At 32.6% G+C, this 24,058-nt stretch overlaps 1 protein-coding gene across 2 annotated transcripts in view; it reads left to right on the forward strand.

Annotated features, from left to right (window-relative positions):
• The window catches only part of MICAL-like (protein), a 197,961-nt gene that overhangs the window by 56,386 nt on the left and 117,517 nt on the right, over nt 1–24,058 (forward strand). The window contains exons 1-2 of one of the 2 annotated variants that reach the window (XM_088236353.1): nt 8,409–8,597; nt 10,559–10,719. In XM_088236353.1, the coding sequence (XP_088092479.1) occupies nt 10,568–10,719 (152 nt within the window). In that variant the 5' untranslated portion in view covers nt 8,409–8,597; nt 10,559–10,567. Of the gene's footprint in view, nt 1–8,408; nt 8,598–10,558; nt 10,720–24,058 lie in introns of those variants that run through there. The other variant, XM_088236354.1, reaches the window with a different exon arrangement.

Genomic DNA, 24,058 nt, shown 5'->3' on the forward strand with positions numbered 1-24,058 from the left:
TTTTTCTCCAACGGATAAGAGGATAGGTACTCGAGAATTAAATCCGAGTAAAAGATTTCTCAAATTTACATTTACAAAACTTTTACTTGTTCCGGTAGTTTTATCGTGACTGTCATCTAAGAGATGAAAAACCATTTGTTTCCCGTTTGAACTTTGTTAGACATATCTCAGAAAACATAATAACACACGTTCGGAACGTTATTTGGGTTATAATTTCCGTTTGCTTTCCAATTTTACATCGGCGAATAAGAGTGAAAACATAAAACGATTAACACGTACAGATTCGGACAGTCACCGCGGGAACAACAAAACAATAAGGTACAGCGAACAGATAACTAAACAATGACAAGTCTAGTGGCTGCAATGGCGATGGCCGGTGTCGAGTGAATGGGCGAAACAACGCAGTCTTTGTTGGGATTACAACTAAGTGATTCCATCAATTAATTGATGATGACCCTATTGATCTTTGGGTTGTCGATAGTTGTCGAGTTGCAGACAGTTTATTACAATTAATTTTAATGCCAATTTATTCTGAATTATGTATCGTATCCCACCGCACTTCTAAGTGTCTAAAGTCTTTAGTATAACAATTTCATTGATAAAGTCATTTGAAAGTGAGATTTGACATCACGAGTTCAATTATAACTTTTTAGTAAATTGACACATCTCTCCAACAAGATAATGCTACTAGACATAAAGCAATTTTCGCTTTTCACGGCAATAGTGGTCTTGACAGCATTAGAAACTTGTCATTAACCACATAAGTGCTTTCAATTTCACAATGACAATTACTCTACACGCCAACTTTCATTATTTTCATATATCGGTTTCATTAATATTATAAATCTTCATAATGGGTTTTGAATTAGATTAATGACATCGTTCGTCAGTCAAAAATTGTCAGTAATTTTATGTATCAATCTAGTAGGTATCTGATTTCTACATTTCTCGTGTATGTAAACTATACTTACCTCTGAAATTTCTTAACCCAACTACTTGGAAATATTTTGAAACATAAAGTAAAATAAACCAGCTTTAGAATTGATAGCAAATAAAGTAAAATAATACGTATTGTCGGTAGCATTAAAAGAAATGTATTCGTTATGGCTTCAGCTTCAGCGACTGAGAAAAAGGCGTAACGCAAGAAATGGCCAATTTGCCGGTAATATTATGTATCAAATTTCTAAAAATCTCCGAGTTTAATTTAACGACCTGCACTTGTTCTGTGAGGGAATCATGTTGACAGTCAATCTCTCCAGCAGATGTGAAACACGTTTCTCCGTTGGCCGTTGCGAAAGCAAATTTATCTATTTACAATAATAATTGATATATGCCATTTAACGTTTCAAGTTTTATTGCTGTTTTATTGCAGGCTTTTTGTGATAAAAAGGTATGATTTTACGACATTCACTTAGTGCGAAGAAATCCGATCGACGTATTACAGTTTTATCTCTTTAATTGTATTTTCATTTCATTTAATGCCATAAAACATTCACTCATATGAAAAACTTTTAAATTATGATTTTGAAAATACTAGAATAGCTTCACCTTTAAACGAGAGATCTTTATCTCTCCGTTCCCATTTTCGTGGAAGGGACAAATGTGGTGACATCATAGTTGATTCTCATCAGAACGATGACATCACTAAAAAGAGAACATTACCGTAATGGCGTTGTTTTGGCAGAGTACCTTATACGTAGTCTATTTGGTACTTAGCAGTAGCAATATTGTCAACTAAAGATCAAGGACTTAGGTTCGTCGGTCGTGTAGCTATTTGGCATGGATGTTGCGATACGTGAGATTGTTTAGAAGTGTCATGACATAATGCATGCGTCTTGACAGACGAGCTCCCATCCATTATGTAATATTTTTCCCAATGTCGATTGAAGCGTTTTGACATCGAACATAAACTAAAAGCGGAGAACCTTGCATCATTGACTTACAAAAAGCATTATCTTGTCTTCTATCGACAGTATCAATTAGCATTGCACAAATAGATCATTCTCAACTGAACCGATTAAGATTTATGTCATAGCTTTTGATAAATTTGAAGTGTGTATTGTGTCGCAAGGCGCAGTAAAGTAATAATTGATTCAATAACTTACCAACAATGCGTGACATGTCGTATGTAGTATACATGTACGAGTACCGTCGTATTGCTCGATTGGTGCTGTATAAATTGATTGAAATTTAATCAAGACTTGTTACCAATGTAACGGAACGTTTACAGTAGATGTGTGTATACGCACATGCAATTACAAAATGTGCACGATTTATCTTTGTATATATTATCACTGATACAATTCACTTTTTGAATGATTTCGATGGGCCCTTTTAGATATAAATGTGTGCAGCGAATATTAAAAAGAAGCCTAACTGATTTTCTCTGCACAAAAAAGTAAACGAAAAGATATCGGAATACAATGGGCATAATATTACAAATTTGAACGCAACAATGTTTTGAAAATAATTGAAACAATAGCCAAAATTTTGGTCGGTAAGTGCAAGACACGATCGCTATATTTATATAGATTAACGACCTTTACTTATTTCAATTTAAAAATAATAATATCTTTGTCAGAATTTAGAATTGAAAAGTGATGTGTTGTGAAACGATATTCGGTATAATCACCATTATTTTCATGAAACCGCAGAATATGGTCACAGAAGCCTTGGGTCTCTGTTTTGTGGGAGTTTGAGCCTTTTGTCCAGTGCAACAACCACCACAGACAGTAAAAAATGAAAGTTTTATGTCCAATTATTTTTGTTCGCCTATCACTTTCAATGTTAAAGTAGTATTACAATCGCTAACAAGAAATTTCAATTTTAATTTATGCAGGTTTAGTACCTACTACAACATACGTTTTTTCATTTTTTAATGCACTTTCAAAAAAAAAAACATTAATTGTGTTTTCATTTAAAAAATTAGATAGCTTTCTTTTTTTCAGTTTCTGTGCTGCAGAACAGCGTTTATTTGATTTTTTAAAATACATATTACAATTTTTTAAAAGTCCGAAGACTTAGTGGGTAAAAAATTGTATAGATTTTTTTTTATGACAGGTTTTTTCAATTACATTATTTTTTATACACACGCAAATTATTGCAAAAAAATATTTGGTACACAACAAGAAACAAATTTCTACAATTATTTTCTAAAATTATTATTAATAGGTATACGTATTTTAACAATAACAAACCATCACGCCGTTTCCCCGTAAGGGTAGGCAGAGATAATAGAACGCCACGTCACTCTATATTTGCATACAGATCTCGCTTCCTCTACATTCATACATCTTCTAGTGTACGCGTGCCGATTATTCCGACTTATTACATGTCCATCTTTAAGTATTTGTTGGATTTGGTCATGCTATGTCTTTCTCGGTTTCCTCTATTTCTGCATCCATCAACATTTGCATTGTAAATATTCTTTGCCGTTCTTTCGCTGTCCTTTCGCTCTACATGTCCAAACCAGTGCAGAGCTCCTTTCTTGATTTTGTCGATAAAGCTTATCTCAGCCTTGCAAAGTGGTTGTAAAATTTGAAATATTCCAATAGTACACAAGAATAAAAATTTAATTAATTTTGGTTCGAATTTTGTATAATTCAACGTTTTTTTATGCATCGTTTATATTCCACGGAAATTAATTTAAATGGAAGGAAAACTTAAAAACCATTGATGGTTGGATTTACAGAATACAGTTCTTTTTTCTGTGGTCGAATTCAATATTTGCCTAAATATATTTGGACATAAATTAAATAAAATCAACGAACCATCGTCAAACATAACTTTTTTTTTCTACTACGGTTATTCAAGACTAATTTTATTTGAAAATGACACCAAAATTTAAATAATTTGGATAATAATAAGAACGCAAATAGTAATGTTACATATTACAAATATACAAGTTATTTTTTTGCTTAGTTTAAGAACAAATAATTCATTAACATTTTTATAATTGTTGTTACCTATTTTACATTTACTCAAAATAAACATAAATTTTGTACACGCGTCAATTTATAATAATATTGTGTATTTATTAACTTCACTCGAACAAAAGAAAGTTTTGGAAGATACTGGGCACCTTTATTTGTTTTTATTGACACGTTTTTATATCATATATAATCTTATAAAACATCATTATAAAATGAAAAAATTAGCGATGTGAATGCTAGATTGCAAGTTAGAAATAATTTCAAGAACTATTAGTCCGCCTGGTGGTCTAAAAGGTTGCGCGTTTGCCTACCATGAAAGAGGTCTCGAATTCGATTCCCGATAGGGTTGACGTAAAAAATTTATCCGGGGAGGTGTTTTTACACCGAAATATTTCATAGTCCCTGGACTTTGACCTAAACCGTAGGACTGGTCATTTTACCTTCATATAACAAAAACGAATAATACATGCTGAGGTTAGTATACCAATGCAGTACCCTATGCACCACTATACGCGGAAAGGAAATAATGATGATAAATATTGAAACTACATATGACTAAATTATTATCAAACAAAAACTTTGTTTTACACGTTTTACCACAATTTTTTTTTTTTTATATTTATTTTGTTATAGATTTTAAGCTTCCATGATTTTTTTTAAAAATAAATTTATTGATATTGTTTTAATTTTGCTGGAATTCCAATCGTTCATGCGCTTTGTAGCTGCACGATGATTGGTTATCTAGCTTTCATATATCAACTTTAAAATACCTAAATTTTGTAAACGGGGTCTAGAATTCCAATCGTCTATGCGCTTAGTAGCTGCAAGGCGTGTTGTTATCTTACTCCTTTTTATTATTCATATTATTATTATTTTTTAATACACTAAATTTAATTGTCAATTTTCAAAATGTGTAAATGGGGGCTCAATTTCTAACTGTCTATGCGCTCTGTAGCTGCAAGACGTCCGGTAATCTAGCTCCTATCTGTTATAATTTTTTATTGATCTTAATTGAAAACGAGGAACTAGAATCCCAACCGGTAATGCGCTCTGTAGCTGCAAGACGTACTGGGATATTTATTAATTGTACAGCGCCCTTCAGGTGATTTTCACAAAAATGGCGCTTTATAAATTATCCAACTATATATATATATATTACACTGATAACAGATTATGTATGTATTATATTAGTTTTATATCACCCGTTGATTGGAGGAGTGCTCTCTCGAAACTATAATTGTGTTCTTCTAAGAGAATAAAACAAAAGTAACAAAGTTTTTATTTTTAAAATAACTTATAATGAAGTGTTACAAAGGGAATATCGATTCAATTAATAATATTACATATTACTACTTTAAACGTTTTTTGTTTTGGGACCATATTTGAACTCAACTTATAATAGTATGTAAATTGTATAATGTGAAATAAAAATATGAAATTAAATCTCCACATTTATCAACAACCTGGTCCACGAAGAAGTATAGAAATTTAAAAAAAATACATTTTCAGGCGTTGCCTAGTATGTAGGTGAAATAATTCAATTAGACGAATCTCACCCGCATAAATAAAGGTTTCAGCTCTTTAACTTCACAAACATCAACAGATGAAAGAATTGAAAGAATATAGATGTTCAAATATAGGCAGAATGCTGAATGTTACACAGTGTGTAAAGTGGCCACTTAAACCAGCCATTGACAGGTCATAAGCCCTGTAGATGCCTAGACTTCTATATTACCTTTTCTTGAATGTTATTCATCTCTGTTGTAATATGTTTATTAAATCTCCACCTTGTAGTGGCGCGTTGGCCTACTATTCCTGAGATCCCGAGTTTGATTCACGGCAAAGTGGATGAGAAAGACTGGTTTCAAAGGTAGTTCAAATGAATGACCCGATAAAAGCAAAATACATAAGAAGATGACTACAATGTTCCTTGACGGGCCCCTGAACCCTAAGACTGTTACACCTTAATAAAAATAAATTATTATTAATTTATAATAATATACAATGTCATACATACAAAAAAAATAACAAAGGTATACGTAGTTAAATGTTACCACTAGCAATTTCTTACAGTCTGACAAAAACTAAATAAAAAATACAATGATAAAATCCAATTAAAAAAATAAAAACAACAAAAACGATTCGAAAACACAAACAGTCGAAACATTGGAATATATTATGGTGTCTATTGTTTTTATTATTTATATTTTATACATTTTAATTTAATTTATTGCATCTTTTAAATGTAAATTTATCGTATACAAACATTTATTTACTAAAAACAATTATCACTCCTGCAATTTTTTTAATACAGTTTATTTCCTTATTTTTTTTATAAAGCTTATTTTTAATTTTTACTGCCATGCGTACGGGGCCTCTATGTATAAACAGTTGTTTCGCAAATGGAATTTTTTATTTAATTTTATTCCTGGTGTTATGAAAGTGGCTTTTTTCCTGTGTGCTAAAATATTCAGGTATTGATTTAACAATAAGACAAAGTTCTATTATATAAATACCCGTCACTGTTAATAAATTAATCTAATAAAAATATACCTTCAACCTAACAAAAATAACCAAGATATGATGCTATTGGAGAATTATTGCAATGCCCTATAAACCACTGAGCGTGGATAAAGAATTTATGCATCTGATGATGATGATAATTAGTAGTTAAGTACATAGTTAGGTAGGCACTAGGTACTAGGCAACTGCCACCTATAGTAACACAGTTTCTACGCACGGTAAATCCGATTATATTTTCTAGAAAGTTTTTCTTATTATCAAGGGATTAGTTCAGTTCCTCTCATATTTGTTCTTTATATTTCAATAAATTTTAAGATGAAGCAGAAAGCGAGATATTATACTGTCCGTAGACGCCGTGGTGCAGGTGGTTAGAAGACTAACTGTAAAACTGGTGTCGCGGGTTCGATTCCCGCCAGTTCCAAGAAGAAAATCCAAGAAATATTTTATTCTCAATGATGAAGTTCAGTACTACGGAAAATTGGATACAAAAAGTGTTCTTATGCCCGGGAAAAATTAGAGCATTAAATTTTATCGTTCAGCGAAGTTTCTTAAAAATGTTTAAAAAAATAATAAAAACGAACTACTGTGAACGACGACACTAGTTCTTCCGAATAAACGATAGAGTGTAATGATTTGTCACACGCGGAGTAATTTCAAAATTGCACCACTTGAAAAAATCATAGTGCTGATAACATGACATATATTTTTAATTTTTTTAAATGGCTTAGTTTGATTGATAGTCTATTAAAAATATTTTGTTATTTTAAAAACCACTGAACTTCGTCATTGTTCAGGATATTGTGGTGTATGTTTCATAATTTCCTTCTATATCCTGTCTTCCCACACGCTGACAAGTCTCTAAAATAGAGGCTTAACGAGTTATTTCTTTAATAAAAAAAATAATTTAAAGAAATAAAAAAAGGCACTAAAAAAATTAGAAACTGTCTTTTCATTTATGTACCATTATAAAAAGGAAAGAAGTATTTTTTATATCGTTTTGATGCGTTAGGATTATTTAGCGAAACATATATGTATCTTAAAGGATAAACCACGGGAGTCACATCAACCAAATGAGATAATTGTAATGTTTTTGCATTAAAACAAGGTAGACATATTTTTTTTTCAATTTAAAAAGCATTTTTGTGACGAAAGCTTAGAGTATATATCTGAAAGTAGACTTTGGTGTTTTATTCACGTATAAAATAGCTTTTTAAAGATAATTTCTGTATTTTTTCAAAACGTCAAAAAGTGGTCTCCCGCGTTTTATCATCTAAGGTACAGATATTACAATGCACTCATTTATTTATTTATTAAAAGAAAACAACAGCCAACAAAAAAATTAATATTTACAAATAAACCAAAATTATAGGACAATTATAGTTTTCTATACATTACTGAATACAATGTCAAAAAAAGAAGAAAAAAGGCGCACATTGAATTAGCCACTCCGCATCATTCCACACTATTATTATAAAATATGAATGAAAATGAGAATGTTTTTTATTTAGTGATAAGAAAAAGAAAAGATAAGACCTAGTGATACTATTTTTAAAAAATTGGTTTTAAATATAAGCATTAAATTATATTCCGTGACTTTGCCTTTTTCCTAAATGGCAGTCTGATCTTGACTTTTCCTCCGGTATTACGATTATATTTAAGTTGACTTTGACAATTTTTTTTATTAAATTCGATAGTTTTTTAGAATTAATAATTTTCTTGACAAATAGGTATCATGATATTGTAAAATATATTGGTTTATGCACTATAATAATTTGAGACAACCTGTATTAAAATGTTATATCTACCTATCTATAAATAGCCTAAAAACGAATTAAAAAGGCTCAATAATTTGGATTATAATCGTATGTATGGGAGAATGTATTATGTTGTTTTTTGTATTCGCGCCGCTCTCACGGTCATTCGACGTTCACTCGGCTCGGTCGGTAAGGCAGTAATCTGCTTTACATTAGTCTGACAGCAACCTCTGAGGTCGACGTCACGTCGGTAGTTCGATCTGTTTAATCTCTTGTTTCCTAATAATTGTGTCGCGAATGTGTCTATTTAAGTGCTAAATTACAACAATACTATGAATCCTGATACTTTTCTGTTGGAATTCGTCAAAAACTTCAGTCACCTTCCGGAGTAGGTTATGATTTGTCATTAATCGCGCATGCGTTGTGCTCGATTCCGTTTAAATAGTTGACGTTTCTTGCAGTGAATATTTAATGTTTTAGTAACAAATCAAATGCTTTTATTTGTTTATTGGTTAAGCTTCATCGTAAATGCGGTTTACTCAAAATATGCAAAGGTTTCCATAATGGACTCAAAACCGGAGGTTTTATGTTTTTATTATACCTACTCTGTAGACGATTAAAAGTGTGTCATTCCACGCGATACTTGTTATTGTTAATCACTTCTAAAATATGACTCATAAAATAAAATGTTTTGACATTTAAATTCAACTGATTACACTATTTATAATATCACATTTTAAGTATAAACAAACCAAAAAAAATACTTTTTTTTTTTTAAAACCTAGTAGTATAATTAAAATCTTATATTGATTGTATTCTACTACAGGTGCCTGACGTATTTATTCACTTTTTAAATTTATTTTTTTTATAAGCACGTGCTATTTTTTGAAGCCATTCGCAATGAGCAAATTGTGTGGAAGTACCCAGTACATTTTTTAAATGCATTAATTTGTACACTTCATCTTAATATTTTTTCCAAATTTAATATGTAGGGCCCAAAATATGTTTATGTTTAAATGTTTGAAAAGTTAAATTAAGTAGTCATTTATCTCCAGGCATTTTTTTATTTAATATGTTATAAATAGCAAACATACCTAATTACGTCATGTATTCTAATGATAAAACATAGGTCAATTATTTATACAGAATATAAATATAACTGAACACATATTATGCTTGAACTTTATTTAATTTGTGTTTAAATTCCTAATGTACAGTAAATTACATGAGTAAAAATTGCCCTCTAACCAAATAAAAATAAATAAATTTACGTATGTTTTGTAATGTAATATTTTCAATGTATTTTGTAACTTACGGGGACCCGTCGCGATAGATCTACTCGGGTCGCAATTATGGACTATTCAATCATATTTATCCAGCAGTACTTCGAGGATGAGGCTCCTTTTATGATGTAAATCATATTTTTTTAGAATGCATCACATTCACATAGAATGTGTATTGGTGTTTCCTCATCTGCACTGCAGAACCTACATCTAGAAGTTTCGGAAAGGTTCATTCTAGCAAGGGGTTTGTTCAATCTGCAATGCCCTGTAAGGGCTCTAGTGATAACCCTCACTTGATTTAGGCTGAGCTTTATTAGGTCAAAAGCTCAAATTTGCGAGTACCCTTTTATCAGTTCCTTCGCATGGTCCTGACCAGGTACTTTTTGTCGGAGAATTACACTCTGCTTCCTGGCCCATGACCTAAACTCATCACGAGGACCATATTTAGGCAACCCACAGTTGGGTTCGGCCTATTGGGGCTGTCTCAGCTCCCAGCCTTGCCAATTCATCAGCTGCCTCGTTACCGTCGACGTTTGTCCGACGTGTGACGAGTGTCCAGGTATCAAAATTAATGTCACACTGTTACACTCGCCGACACAATTAAGCGCCCGTAGGCACTCCAGGGTTAATTTAGAATTGATCTCGACAGAGTTCAGTGCTTTTATCCATTACCTGGTACTTCTACATTTTACTTTATATGATACAATCCCTTCTTCCTTTATCTGATATTATCATATCTAATATTTCTACTGTGTGCTTTACAGCCAGTTTTTGGATCATATTTTATCCGGCTGTATAAAATTTTAATTCCATGATTGACTTATGCATCTATGTATCTTCCTCTATCTGATATTCATTTTTTTATTAGACATTAGTTATACGTTTACTTTAATCTCTCCAATTAAAAAAAAAAAACTCATGCTTTATAACCAGCTCACACGTCATTTATCGTCTAACTAAATATTTTTAAAATTAAAATAACTTGTTTTCTTTTATAGATTTTTCTTTTATTCTCAACCGTAAATTTCAACCTTGACAACCAGCTCACGGACTCCATTTGTTCCAGGGTGCTGAAATGAGTGAACGCAAGGGAACCAAGGCCTTGGAGCTGTGGTGCCGCCGCATCACCGATGGCTACCCCGGAGTTAAGGTGGACAATATGACCACCTCTTGGCGTGATGGTCTCGCCTTCTGCGCTCTGATCCACCACTTCAGACCTGATCTAATGTAAGTCTGAAACACAATACCTGCTTAATGTGTATTTCAAAATGATTTAGACTCTTGAGCGATTAAATCCGTAAAGAACTGTATTACTTCATGAAACACTATTTGAGAGTAGGAATTTGTAGAAAATCAGATGTGAAAATATTCTTGTCAATAAACAAATTATTTAAAAATATATTATAAATGTAGGTGGGTCTTGTAGTGGGTGTTGGGCAGGGATGTTACACAGTGTGTGATAAATGTTTTTTTATGTTTAGAACATTTACAAATACCCGTCATTTCCCTATCCACACCTATTGGTGCATTGGGGCACTGCGTTGGTGCTTCAATTGCAGCGTATATCAATCATTTTTGTTACATTGAGATCAGTCTGAAATATTCCATTTAGGAGATCCAAAAGCCGACCGTCCACCCACAGCTGTTGTCCTGGGGGAATCTGTCAGCTGCGCATAGAGGAAAGTCAACAAAATAATTTTTAGGGAATACAAAATCTATGCAGATTAATGAGGGGAAATATTAAAAAATATATATCTGAAATATTTTTTTTATTTTGAATCTGGAAGTAAGGCACACATAAGCATATTCTTATGTGTGCCGTAATAATAATAATGTATATATGTATTTTATTATAAGTTGTTTAACACATATTTCTCAACCTTCAGTTTTGTTTTTTTTTTTCATAAATGTTTTTTCCCATATATTTTTTTACTGCTTTGTGTAAAATGGAATTTTGTGATTTCGCTTTTTTCTAAATGGGAATCCAATTTTGAGCTTTTTTCTGGTATTGTGATTATGTTAATGTTGGCTTTGATAAAAAAATTCGAAATTCTGTGTTTTTTTAGAATTCATAATATTACACACAAATATTGTTTAAATGCTTTTTTTTTTTCAATAAAAACCTTTATTAGCGTAAAAAAACAAAACATGCAGTAAAAAATGGAACAGTTAAGGTTGAACTTGCCAAAAAAGAGTCTGGCTCTTGTGTTTGTTATATGTTAGTACTTTTAATTAATTAAACATCAAATTTACGCTTGTATATAGGTTTTTTAAAAAATAATTTCTAAATAAGGCTTTGTTTTGTAATATGGTTAGTTAAGTTATTAAAATAATACGCTGCTACAGTAGTTATTGTGTGGTTCAATAATTGTGTTATGAATACTATACTATTGCAATATAAAACCATCTTAAATCCAATATTTCATGTCCACTCTACTAGAAATCTAATCCAGGACCTCAAACATAGTAGGCGATTGTGCAAATCAGTCTTTTTGCACAGTCAAAATCACAAAATCACATTTTTTTATCAGAATTTTTACATGAGAGTAGTCATCAAGTCGAAAACACTTATTCAGGGTTCTAATTCTACTTCACGCAAAACTGTATTCTTCATCTGAAAATATTCCTCAATATCATGATGAATTTACTATCTTCTGATGGTGCATAGTGTACTGCATTCGTAAACCAATCTTAGCGTACCTATTTCGATATTTTATTACTTGAAGGACAGATGATCAGTCTTGAGCTTATCCAAAGCTTATCTACAATCATTTAGACGTACTTAAAATAGTATGATGAAAATTAAACGAATTTCTTTAGTATCACTCTCTTCTAACAATAACGAGGTGTGGTTTTATAATGTTAGTGGTAGTTTTTTGTGCCTATTCTAGACTCGATCAATATTTTAGTTCTGGTAGTTTGTGTAGCGTTCTCTCACCCCATAATAGTCTCAAAACCCTAAAAAAGGTCAAGTAAAGAACGGGTCAGTGACGCAATATCACTCGTAAAACCATAAACTATATATTTCGACTCAAAATAGCTTCCTTAAAATCATTATCATCGTCAACATTTCCGTTTCCGCACCTAGTGGTGCATAGGGCATTGCATTAGTAAACCAAATGCAGATTAGTTTGATCATCTGTCACATAAAGGTAAGGTGATCAGCCTTACGCTCCAGGGCCTTCAGGTGCCAATCCGAGAACAATCAAATACTGCAGTTCAAAAAATCTTTAAAATCAAAATATTTCGTCTACCCTACCCGGAATCAAATCCAGGACCTCAAGATTTGTAGACAATTTGATTTGTGTCAACTCTGTATGCGAGAGGTAACTCCAAATATGATGAATTTGAGTTATTACTGTGTTAAAATCAAAATTTTCATCCTATATTATTACATACTATTTTATTTTGAATGTTGTTAATAGAATTAACTCCTAATTTCTTTAAAAACAAAGACTTTTAAAAATATTTTTTATCGTAACTTCACACCAAATGAGGTTGAGGACAGTAAGAAAACATATATATAGTACTACTAAAGATTTTTTTAATGTGTATTTTTGCATTTTTTTAAAAGATAAATACTTGAGTTCTTATTATTTACTCAAATATTTAAATTTTCAGACCATTTCCTAATAACTTGTGCTGGAAAAATGGAAATCGAGTTGTGGTAGAGTGGGATTTGAACCTCGGACCTTTGGTCCACAATACTACCACGGGATCACAACCCAAACTCATTTTACAAAACAAATTGACTTTAAACCCTCTTATTGAAAAATACGTGGCGTTTAAAGTATGGAAAATCACTATTTTGTCTCTCCTAAAAAGTTAGGCTTTTGGAGATACTATAGTTTACTTCTCGCATACAGAACTGTATTCACGTACGAAAATAAAGAAAATCGGTGTATAAGTACATACATACAATACTTAATCATTTCATAGTCATATATCATTCATGATGTGTGACATTGACATGATGGGATTTACGTTAAAACTTTTATTAGCTTTAAAAAATATTTTACATTCGTTCAGTTTAGATCTTAAAAGCTTAATAAAAAACAGGCTATTTCACTATTAACTGTTATCACCGTATTATTTTTTATGCCTTAAGTGCTTTTATGTCGTCGTTTAGGGTAACAGGTTTGTACAATAATTCTTGGGTAGGCATTAAACTCCCTATTTAAGGCGATTATACTCGGAGCTGGCTGTCACAGAACAATCACCATCAGGTGTGAGCGATGCTAATGTGACATGGTATTCATAACACGCGTCAATAGGTCGCATTCGAGAGTAGGCATCGCTCTTTTACCCTACATTACATATTGACCTGCTGAAGTCACTTACAATATTGAATTCAATTCATTGACACGGAAACCCACTATTTATTTTGTATTGCAGGATATCTTATTTACCGTTACCAAAATACTGTTTTCCTTACCACTGTCTTTTTTATTTAATGCCATCTTAAAGTTTCCTGCCAAGATCCGTGTTTCCAAATAACTCGATTTACCGTCATACGGGGTGGGGCTATTCTGCCTAGTTTCAGTTCCTATTTTTGTTTGGCGATGTTTTTTATTACTTTTTGTATTCGTAGGTCTATTGCTATATTGTTTTATATTTTATCCATCCTTTTCTTAGCACATCTCGACAGTTTATATCATCAAATCACATTTCCATAAATACAAATTCGCATTTACAAACGGCATTACCACCAGCGTGGGGTTATTTTGCCTGCAAAAAATCTTTTTTTTAGTTTATTAAAACACCAAATAGTTTACATTACATTAAATTACAATTCGACTGATGAGTGTTAAGAACATTAAAAGTATATTTATCGTGTACGTTTATTGTATAATATGTGAAATAATTGTATTAATTAATAGGTTGGCAGAATAACCCCCACATTTGCTATCAAATTCATATAAATTAAGATTTGCATAATTTTAAGAGCTGTGCTCAACTAGAACATGTATATATTTTTTTTTTTAAATTATGCTAAATCTGTACAACTTCATTTTCATAAAATCGAAGTACATAGATTATTATTATTATTATTATGAATAACTTATATAGCGCCATTTTCGTAATATAATACCTCAAGGGCGCTTTACAAAGTGATTATATAAATATATATATTTAATTTGAACTTTTTTAATTTAAGAAAAACAATGTACTTTGTCACCATATGCTAAGGATTTATTCAATTGATTTAGAGAACAAACGGGTTTTAAGTTTCTTCCGAAACATCACTTCACTCTCACAGTTTCGGACCTCTGCTGGGTTTGAATATTATTTCATTATAATATTATGAAAACACCTTCAGTCAGTGACTTGTTACCAACGAAATTTCATACAAATCATATTCGACAGAAATAAATCCTTCAAAAACTATTTATTCATCTTGAGATAGGACTGAATATGCATTATTGAGATAATGATGCATCATTATATTCATGGGGGCTGTTAACCATTAGATAAATGAAAACCATGAAAGACGAATGGCGTGCTAACAATTACCGTAAGCTCCGGAAGTTTTTCCCAAAACTCCCAAATGAATATATGTTAAAATTTCCAAAGTCAAGGTAGATTTTTGGAGGTATCATTTTATTGTGGGTTAGATGTAGTTATTCCAATACATACAAATCACGCGTTTTAACCGCATTCTTTTATAATAACCAAATTTCTTTATATCGGAACACTTTTTATTACGTGCAGATAAATAATACAACCACTAAATTAAATAATTCCGTTGCCTTTAAATTAATTTAAAGTATGCGGTGTGGCCGCTCTTTGCTCTTAAATTTTCTCACAATCTATTACTCACTTTTGGCGTTTACTAATACCGACACGTATTATAAATGCGACTCTTATGAAAACTTTGTTAAACTCGTTTCAATTTCTCGAAAAAAATTATGAATCCATTGCAACGGATACCGAGAGACCAAAAACCACACGTCGCAAATAGGAATACCCACAAATATGGGTTACAGCCACTATGTACGGCTTACATTTTTTTGTCGGACGTCTAGGAACACCAAACACGTTCTTGTTCTATGTACTATCCTTTTCCCCGTTGTCTCTCTCTGGCTTGGCCGACATTATCGGCCGTTATAAATCATAAAAAAATCCTAAAATATCTTCCTTCCTAGATATACCCCGGGCTCGTCTCGCGTTGTTGAGCATTTCTCAATGGGTCGGACATTGTTGTTTGTTTGTGTTTAGGATGACCTGTTTTAGGCGATGTGTGTTTATGATGTTAAACTAGTCAGATAAGGAATGTTTTCATCGGTCAGTGTTCAAAGTAGACATGTATCTACTATCTATCTACCCACCCAATGTTGTTTATCTTTTAAAATACATCTCTATTTGTTTTAGCCGCTCTTTACAAAGGAATCGCTGGTTTTCTCATTATTAGTTATTTATTATGAACCGATAAATCTACCAATCGTTTTTAACGATTTTTGATACTCTAAACCTAATAGTCGTCCTGTTTTATTGCTAAACCTTCTATCTCAGCAACTAGGTAGGCTGTTTTTCGTCTTTATTGAGTTCCTACAAGATACAGAATACAGATGAACAAGTCCATACAAGGAACTTTAAACCTTTTCGCAGGCTAACGAAGCCTCCGATAAATGGATGTTATAATAATATAAAGATTCTGGCACGTGATTGGCGCCAGGTAGGTGCCAGGTAGACTGACACCTTTGTATTTTTTGGGTCGAAGGCGTATTTTAAAGCGATAAATAAAACCAAATAAGGGAGGAGATTAAAATTCGCGAAGATCTTTGTGCAAATACGAACTTGCCTGTAGTTCAGTTTGTAACATGTCATCCTTTCTTGGGAGCTTTGTTATAATTTTATTATTACTATCGCAATCGATCATATATGGTCGTCTTTCGACTAACTCTTTAAATAATTTTTCGACAAAATACTAATTCTAGAAATTAATATATCAATTATTTTAATGCATCCCTATTATATCCATTGTTAAGCGGGTGCGGAAATGAAATAAAAAACCTTCTAGCACATTAAATGTAATATTAGGTACCTATTCATGTAGATCTACATTGGAACCTCTATATGCGTCAACCCCCATATTCGTAATATTCGGTAATGTTACTAATAAATTTGTAAGGTTATTAATAAATTTGAAAGTATCACACCGATCAAGTCACTTTATTGCTCTCTGGTTAGAAGTCGTTTAGAATATATTTCTCCAGTCTGGTCGCCCCATTATCGTGTACATTCTTATTCATTCGAGCGCGTCCAGAAGAAATTTCTAAAATATATAAAACTTCATATTCCAGCGGCTTTATTTAATTATAATCAATTGTTGTCTTCAGCAAATCTTTTAAGACTTTCTGATAAAAGAATCCTAACTGACCTAATATTACTTTATAAAGTGATCAATTCATTAATTGACTGTCCTGATTTGCTGGAGTTGGTTTGTTTCCGTGTACCTGGTCAACATACCCGCCACAGATCTCCCCTTTGTTCTGCAAGTTCTAGGACCAACTATCACATGCACTCGCCTATCCCTAGGCTCCATAGATATGGCAATCAGTATGAGGACAAGGCTTAATATATATTTGGTTCTGGACTTGATAGTTATAAAACGAGTCTGATTTCTTTTTTTCTCTCGCAATATTATTCTTAAAAATTTTCTTTATATTTAAAAATGTTTTTCCTTTTTTTGTTTTTTCATATTTATGTATTTTTTTCGTTAATATTTTTGGTTGCTTATGTGTATTTACCTACTTGTTACTATTGTTATAGTTATACAATTTTATAATTTTTTGTTATGTATTTATATATGTATTTTTTTTTTCATATTTATGTTCAATATAAGGCGACTTATGCCGTTTATATAAAAAAAAAAAAAAAAAATAATCGTCACATTTTGATGTTAATTTTCCCCCCATATTCTGTTGTATTTGCCGTATTTGTCGTCACTCTCGCTGCCGCGCTGGCACGGGCGCATTAGACGATACAAACAGACAGCATTGCAAGTTCCTTGCTGAATCAAGCGCTACAATATTGTTCTGTTGAATCTTTTCTATTGAGAAGGCAGAAGTTGATGTTTGATCCTCGAAACGTACATAAGTCGCCCACAGTAATCTATTAGAGTACGACGTAGGCGTTAGACTAGATAACTGACCACCATACAGTATAATCAGTTGAGATGAGATTCGCACTTCGAGGACCATTACCTGCGCATACAGATGTGCGCATTTTGCTTAATTGCAACATCAATCTTACCCCAGCTGAAGTGGGAGGCCTGACCGCCTGACAACTACACTCAGCAGACTGCCGCGTTTTGCCATTTTCTGATATTTGCGTCTAGTTATTGCCGCGCATACATTAGCAGACCGCACATGACGTCTCCAGCCTAAAGCCACCCATTCGTAAGGACGAATCCTCATTTGTCTATGCGATTTAAAGAAAATTTAAACAACAATTATTTTTGTTTTCTTGGCTTTAAAATGGTATGCATTATTGATCGGATTGGGATTTGATGATCTCTCAATTGCACGAAAAAAAACAAAGTGGATTCATTTCAATGCAAAAAAATGTATTTACACTATTTGTATGGTTAGAATAAAAATATTGATGAAATGAATATAGAAGTGCTGTTGGGTATTGGGGCGAATGATTTAAAAAGAAAAGATTCGGTGATGGGATTGTGCTGAACTTACGCAGTCCAATAAAGTTTTTGTTGGTTAGTTTAGCGCACAGAATACTTGGACATCAATCAGAAAGACCCAGGGTAAAATCCAGGAACGAACAGTTATTTTTTCTTATTTTTATTTGATGATTCGTCGGTTTTTTTATATCACACTCCGATTAGAGCTATCTTACAATAGCCGCAGGCTTTCGCAAGAGATGACGGTTTAAAACATTACATGATAACATCAACGATGTATCTTTAATCCTCGAATCACACGAGCTAACGATATATCATAATTAATTATTAAAACTGCAATCGTTAAAAATAAATTTGTCCATGTACATATTTTGTTAAAATATTCATTGATAGAAAAATTGTAAATCTATTTTCCGAGGGTTTTCGAATTTTTCTAATGATTGTATCCGAAGCAACTGTAACTCTATACCGCTATACGCCGACATTAATCCTTAGATTTGAAACCCCACGGCTGTAATTTTGGTTGGATCCGCGGTCTTGCAGCTCATGGCCCTTACTGCGGTGCTTCCTGATCTACACGCTAATGACAGACTAGTTCATAGATCATGTTACAATATTCAATTTCGCCCTCGCCTTTACAACGCTAAAATTCGTACTTTTATTTTAGTGTTACTATTCCTACCGGTTTGTGTTCGATAAATGCTTAGCAAAAAAATCTTCAGCAGCCTATGTTAGTCCAGCAGCCTAAACCTGTCTCCTCCACTCCGTGGGCCCTACACCGTCTTCATCTCTATCACTCTAAGATCTTCATCCACTACATCCTATCGTCAGACATAAAAGCTATGTTATTTGGCTATTTCCTCTTTAAACTAACCAATCGTTTCTAGTTTTTACCAAACTTTGGTTCGGTCGAGGATCGCACAGCAAGTATTTTACTGCTAAATTCGTAATTATCTCTGACGTCAAAATCAGGGATTACCTACCTACCTTTATATTACATTAGTTTGGTTACATTATATTGGTTTTCGTTTGCACTTTACATGTAATTATTTATCTGTTTATATTTATTTTTTACTTTTTTTAATGTTTAATTTTGAGGCCACTTCCAACGAGTTGTAAATAACTCACTAGTAAAAAATGATAATCAAGTTGGGGTAGAGTGGGATTCGAACCACGGACCTTTATACCGGGAGTCCGAGACACTAGCCACTGGACCACAACCCGATTATCTTATCATTACTCTTATTTTCTTGGTTTCAGCACTAGAGTGTCTGGATATAAAAAAAATATCGTTAATTATGTCCACCACATTAACACCGAATCAGTATTAATTTATTATTATGTAAACAGTTTCGAGCCTCCACCCACTACCGCGTGCTAATTTTCCGCGTCCATTGATCAATCAGACATGCATCCAAATGTGACAAATAAAGCTCAGAATTGGAAGTTACCGAACCAAATGAAAAAGTTCAGGGGTTCTTTTAAAAAAAAAAATGTTGAACGACTGTTAAACTAAGCCTCAAAACGTTTTTTTTAATTTTTATATATCTTATTATCAGCGCTATGAATTTTTAAAGTTTTGTATTTCTGAAATAACTCCCTTTATAACGTCAGAGGTTCTCTTCCGCTCATTCCCGATCAGTTCTGCCCATTGTTCCATTGTCGACAAGCAAACCGGAAACCTTCCAAAACTCTCATCATTGGTTGATTTATATGAACTAGTGACGCCGTTCAGAGTAGTTCGTTTTTTATTTAAAAAAAAATTTCGTACATTTTTAAGAAACTTTGTCGTACAATTTAATGCTTCAATTTTTACCGCGCGCAAGAAAACATTTATTGTATCCAATTTCCCGTAGAGCTGAAGTTCCTCATTGGTAGACGTTTTTACATACCTATTTTTGAACTCAAGATCCGCTTCTTAGTTTTAAGTGTGTCAATAAGGCAATGTAGTGTTTAAAAAAAAAAAAAACAGGGCTAATGTTAATAGTATAACTCTTAAAAGACTGTGCTAAAAAATCTCTTTGGATACCGTGCTGCAACATCGCGCTATATTAAGCGAAATACGACATATTTTGAAATACAGGTATTTAAAAAAAAAAATGAACACATACTTCAAGTGTTTAATAAAACATTTTCCGAAATTTGTAAAAATAATTAGGTAATTTAGGCCGGTTTGAGCAAAAAACGACATCATTATTTTTAAAAATAAGAGAGATAAGTCTTGTATTATTTGTATATAAATATATCACTTTGCGGCCCTCTTTAAACATAACATCTTTATCGCGAGGTATTGATTAAATATATCAATGTATAAATTAAAAGAAAATATTATTAAATTAACTTGTAACACATGTAATATTTTCATGAAGTTCATAAATTAATTAGATAATATATTATTTTGTTGAGACAAAATCCCGTTAGTTTCATTCGTTTGAATTTCAAAATAAGTATTTTCTAAATATAAAAAAAAACATTAATAATGCCCATGTAAATATTGTCTATTTTTTAGATATTTAAAAGCGGTATTTTTCGAAACAATCCATTTATCCTGTATATCGTTTTATAATTGACATTGATATCTTCTGATACAGCTACCTATTGTGTTTTATCTCGATCCAATTTATTTTCGTTATTAAATAAATAACCTTATCGCACAGTCAAGTGTGCAACGTAATATATTTGCACAGTAATTAATGTATTCTTAATAATAAATTTGAATTCACTTGTAACCGGAAGCCTAAATTGTGTGGACAGATTTATCTTTTAGAGGCAAATCATTTATCTTCCACTTTCAATACTAAATAAGAAATATTTAAACTTGGGCCGCAATAATTCGCTGAGAGATACGAATCACTTTATCGAGATCTCGCCTTGGATATTAAAATATTCACTTAAGCGGAATTTCACTTGGATTTCTAACCGGTTCGGTTGTTTGATGTTTCCTGAGTTTTCTTTTTTGAAGACTTCCGCAAACCCTTCCCGATTATTCGGTTAAGTAATGTTCGTTTTAACTAATAGTTTTTCAAGCTTTATTCGTAATTTCTCAAGTGTATCAGCGTGAATCGTTTTATTCAGTAAGTCTGTAGAATACTCACGTAACGTTCGTTCGTTTTACCAAACAGCAGGGTTCGAAGGATACATATTTATAATTATGTAACTGTCTTCGTGCTTACGAGACATCAACTTTACGGAGATTCCCCGGGCACCATAAAGTCGCGTTTGTTTCTTTATACTTTGTCTTAGGAGAAGAACCATTAAACGACCACAGAATCGGTGGGCCGGTGATATTTTCAATTCAATTCAATTCATTTATTTAAATATAACATATACATTACAAATATACATTTAATACTACATATTTATAAAAAAGAAAAAAAATACATGAAAGAGATTCATGTCAAAGTAGTAGGATATTGTCGGATATTGTCGACGTCACAAGTAGTGGGTGGATAGGAAAAGCCCTAAGGAAACAGGATTAGAAAAAAATACAAGAGGTTTACATCCAGCAGTGTAGAACCCAACATTAGAATCTAATTTGAACTCTTCGATTTGCTACCAAGAAGAGGCAAGTTAAGTTTATTATCGGTGGTTTCTGTCGGGTCTTAAAACGAATGCACGCACGTAATGTGGACAAATCTTTGGTATTAAAAATTTAAACCAAAACTTTTTGAACATATTACACGTCTTATTATTGTGTTTTATACGTTTTATTGCAGGCAGTAAGTAGGAAACAACTATCTCGGGTCTAACAGTCCCCACTGCCCGAGGCCTTGTATGGAAGGAAAACGGCTAAAACACCGTATATGGCGGCAGATACGCCGCGGATCCAATAATTACATACGACGTATCAACCATAATGTAACAACTATAACAATGTTTAATCTCTTCCAATACAGTTAGGTGTACCGGAAGGTCTGTCTTTGTGGTCGACACAATCATAGATTCTACGATTGACGAGGTGAGGTGTTTACTTCTCCGTTAGTTTTTAATTGATTATGTGCTTAGTGCGTACGCCTTTTAGTGATTGCAACTTTAAAAATATTTTTCATTTACCGTTGACGTATTATAAATAAACACGTTATTTTCTTAATTATTATGAAAATAAAACTTTGTTATCAGTGTTACACAATTTTATTCTTTTACAAGAACACAACTATAGTTTCGGGAGAGCACTCCTTCTATCGACGGGTGATATCACCCGAATAGAAAAAAGAAAAAAAATGTGTAACACTGATAACAAAGTTTTATTTTCATAATAATTTATAATGAAGTGTTACGAAGTGAATGCCGATTAAATTTTTTTTTTTAAAGTTATTTTCTCACTAAATGCATCTCAGTTTTAACAAATATTGCGTTGCCCTCATTCATTTATGAAAGCAAATCACGATATACAAGCAAATATTCACGTGAAAAATAGATGCTCCTAGCGAAATAGAGAGAGGCCCTCATTACAATAAATAACATAGTTATCTTTAATTGTCTAAGTAAAATTAATTTTCCTGCACGAAAACGTGTATATTTTGATGAAAATTTAAAGTGTCATCATCGGTGGCCTGTAATTGAACATGTTTTTTTAAAAACATAAATTGTTATTTATTTATGTAACTTGTTGTACATAATGTTATTTGTACATTGGCGGGCTTATGGCCAAATGGCAATTTCTTCCAACCAACCAATAAAATGAAAGTTTTATTTTTTATAATTCAAGTTACAGAACATATTCAATAAAAAAATAAACGTAATAAATTTCCTTAAATCAAAACTATTACTCAATGGGAAAGGGGAAAAAAAGAGGAAAGAGGAAAGGAGGAAAGATTAAGGAAGAGAAAGATATGTTTTTTCAGACGGGATTTAAACAGAGATAATGTAGTAACATCTTTGATGGTGGATGGAAGATGATTCCACAGTCGAGCCGCATGGACACTATATGAGTTAGAGAAGAATGAGGAATTGTGGATGGGTATTAAGAGAGTGCCTTGAGAATAAGAACGAAGAAGTAAACTATGAACTGATAAGCGTTGAAATTTTTCACGCAGGTATATAGGAGCGTTAGGACTATGAAGTACATTGGACAGAAGTGAGAGGGAGTGATAGACTCTCCGCTGTCTAATTTTGAGCCATTTCAGTTGCCTACGATAATCAGAAATCTGGTCATATTTCCCTAGACCAAAAATGTACCTTGTGCATGTATTCTGAAGTCATTCAAGTTTATCGAGTTGCTCACAGCTTAAATCAGTCACGGAAACATCAGCGTAATCTAGAATGGGTAGCAGTAATGCTTGTACAAGGGTGCATTTAGTATTAATGGGTAAGAATTTTTGCAATCTTCTAAGTGAGTGTAGACTGAAAAATATTTTGCGGCTTAATTCATTAGTATGAGCTCGCCAGCAGAGATTTTCATCCATTTTTACTCCTAGATTTTTTTACGGATTTCCCGTATTGAATATTGGTACCATTGACATTAAGAGGATCAAGTGAAGATACGTCTAGCTAACTAAGCAATCTTTGACTACCCGCAAACATAATTGTTCGTACAAATACATCGATTTCAGTTTATAGACAATGATTGACTCCGTCTTATTCCCATTGTGATACTGGCCCAGAGTAATTAAAAAAATATTTAATGAAATTTATTTACCGCCGATATGCAGGAAGTCAGAATAGCTACTTTTGAACGCTGTAGCGGGGAGTAGATCTTTACCATACATCGTATCTTATTTACACCCCTTTCTGGTATATAGATTACGCCTCGAATTATTTGGCCATTAATGCGGCGCATGGAGCCAACAGCCGACACGACAAGACACGACAGAACAGTTGTTTCTGTAATGATCCCCTCATTACCATGTATTTGCTATCATGCGACACACATAAGTTACTCGTATTTCGTACGAATGTGTCGGGTATTATTAGCCCATTAAACTG

Source organism: Micrasema longulum, unplaced genomic scaffold (genome assembly GCF_059751315.1).
Source record: "Micrasema longulum isolate JH-2025_06_02 unplaced genomic scaffold, ASM5975131v1 h1tg001538l, whole genome shotgun sequence".
NCBI lineage: Eukaryota > Metazoa > Arthropoda > Insecta > Trichoptera > Brachycentridae > Micrasema > Micrasema longulum.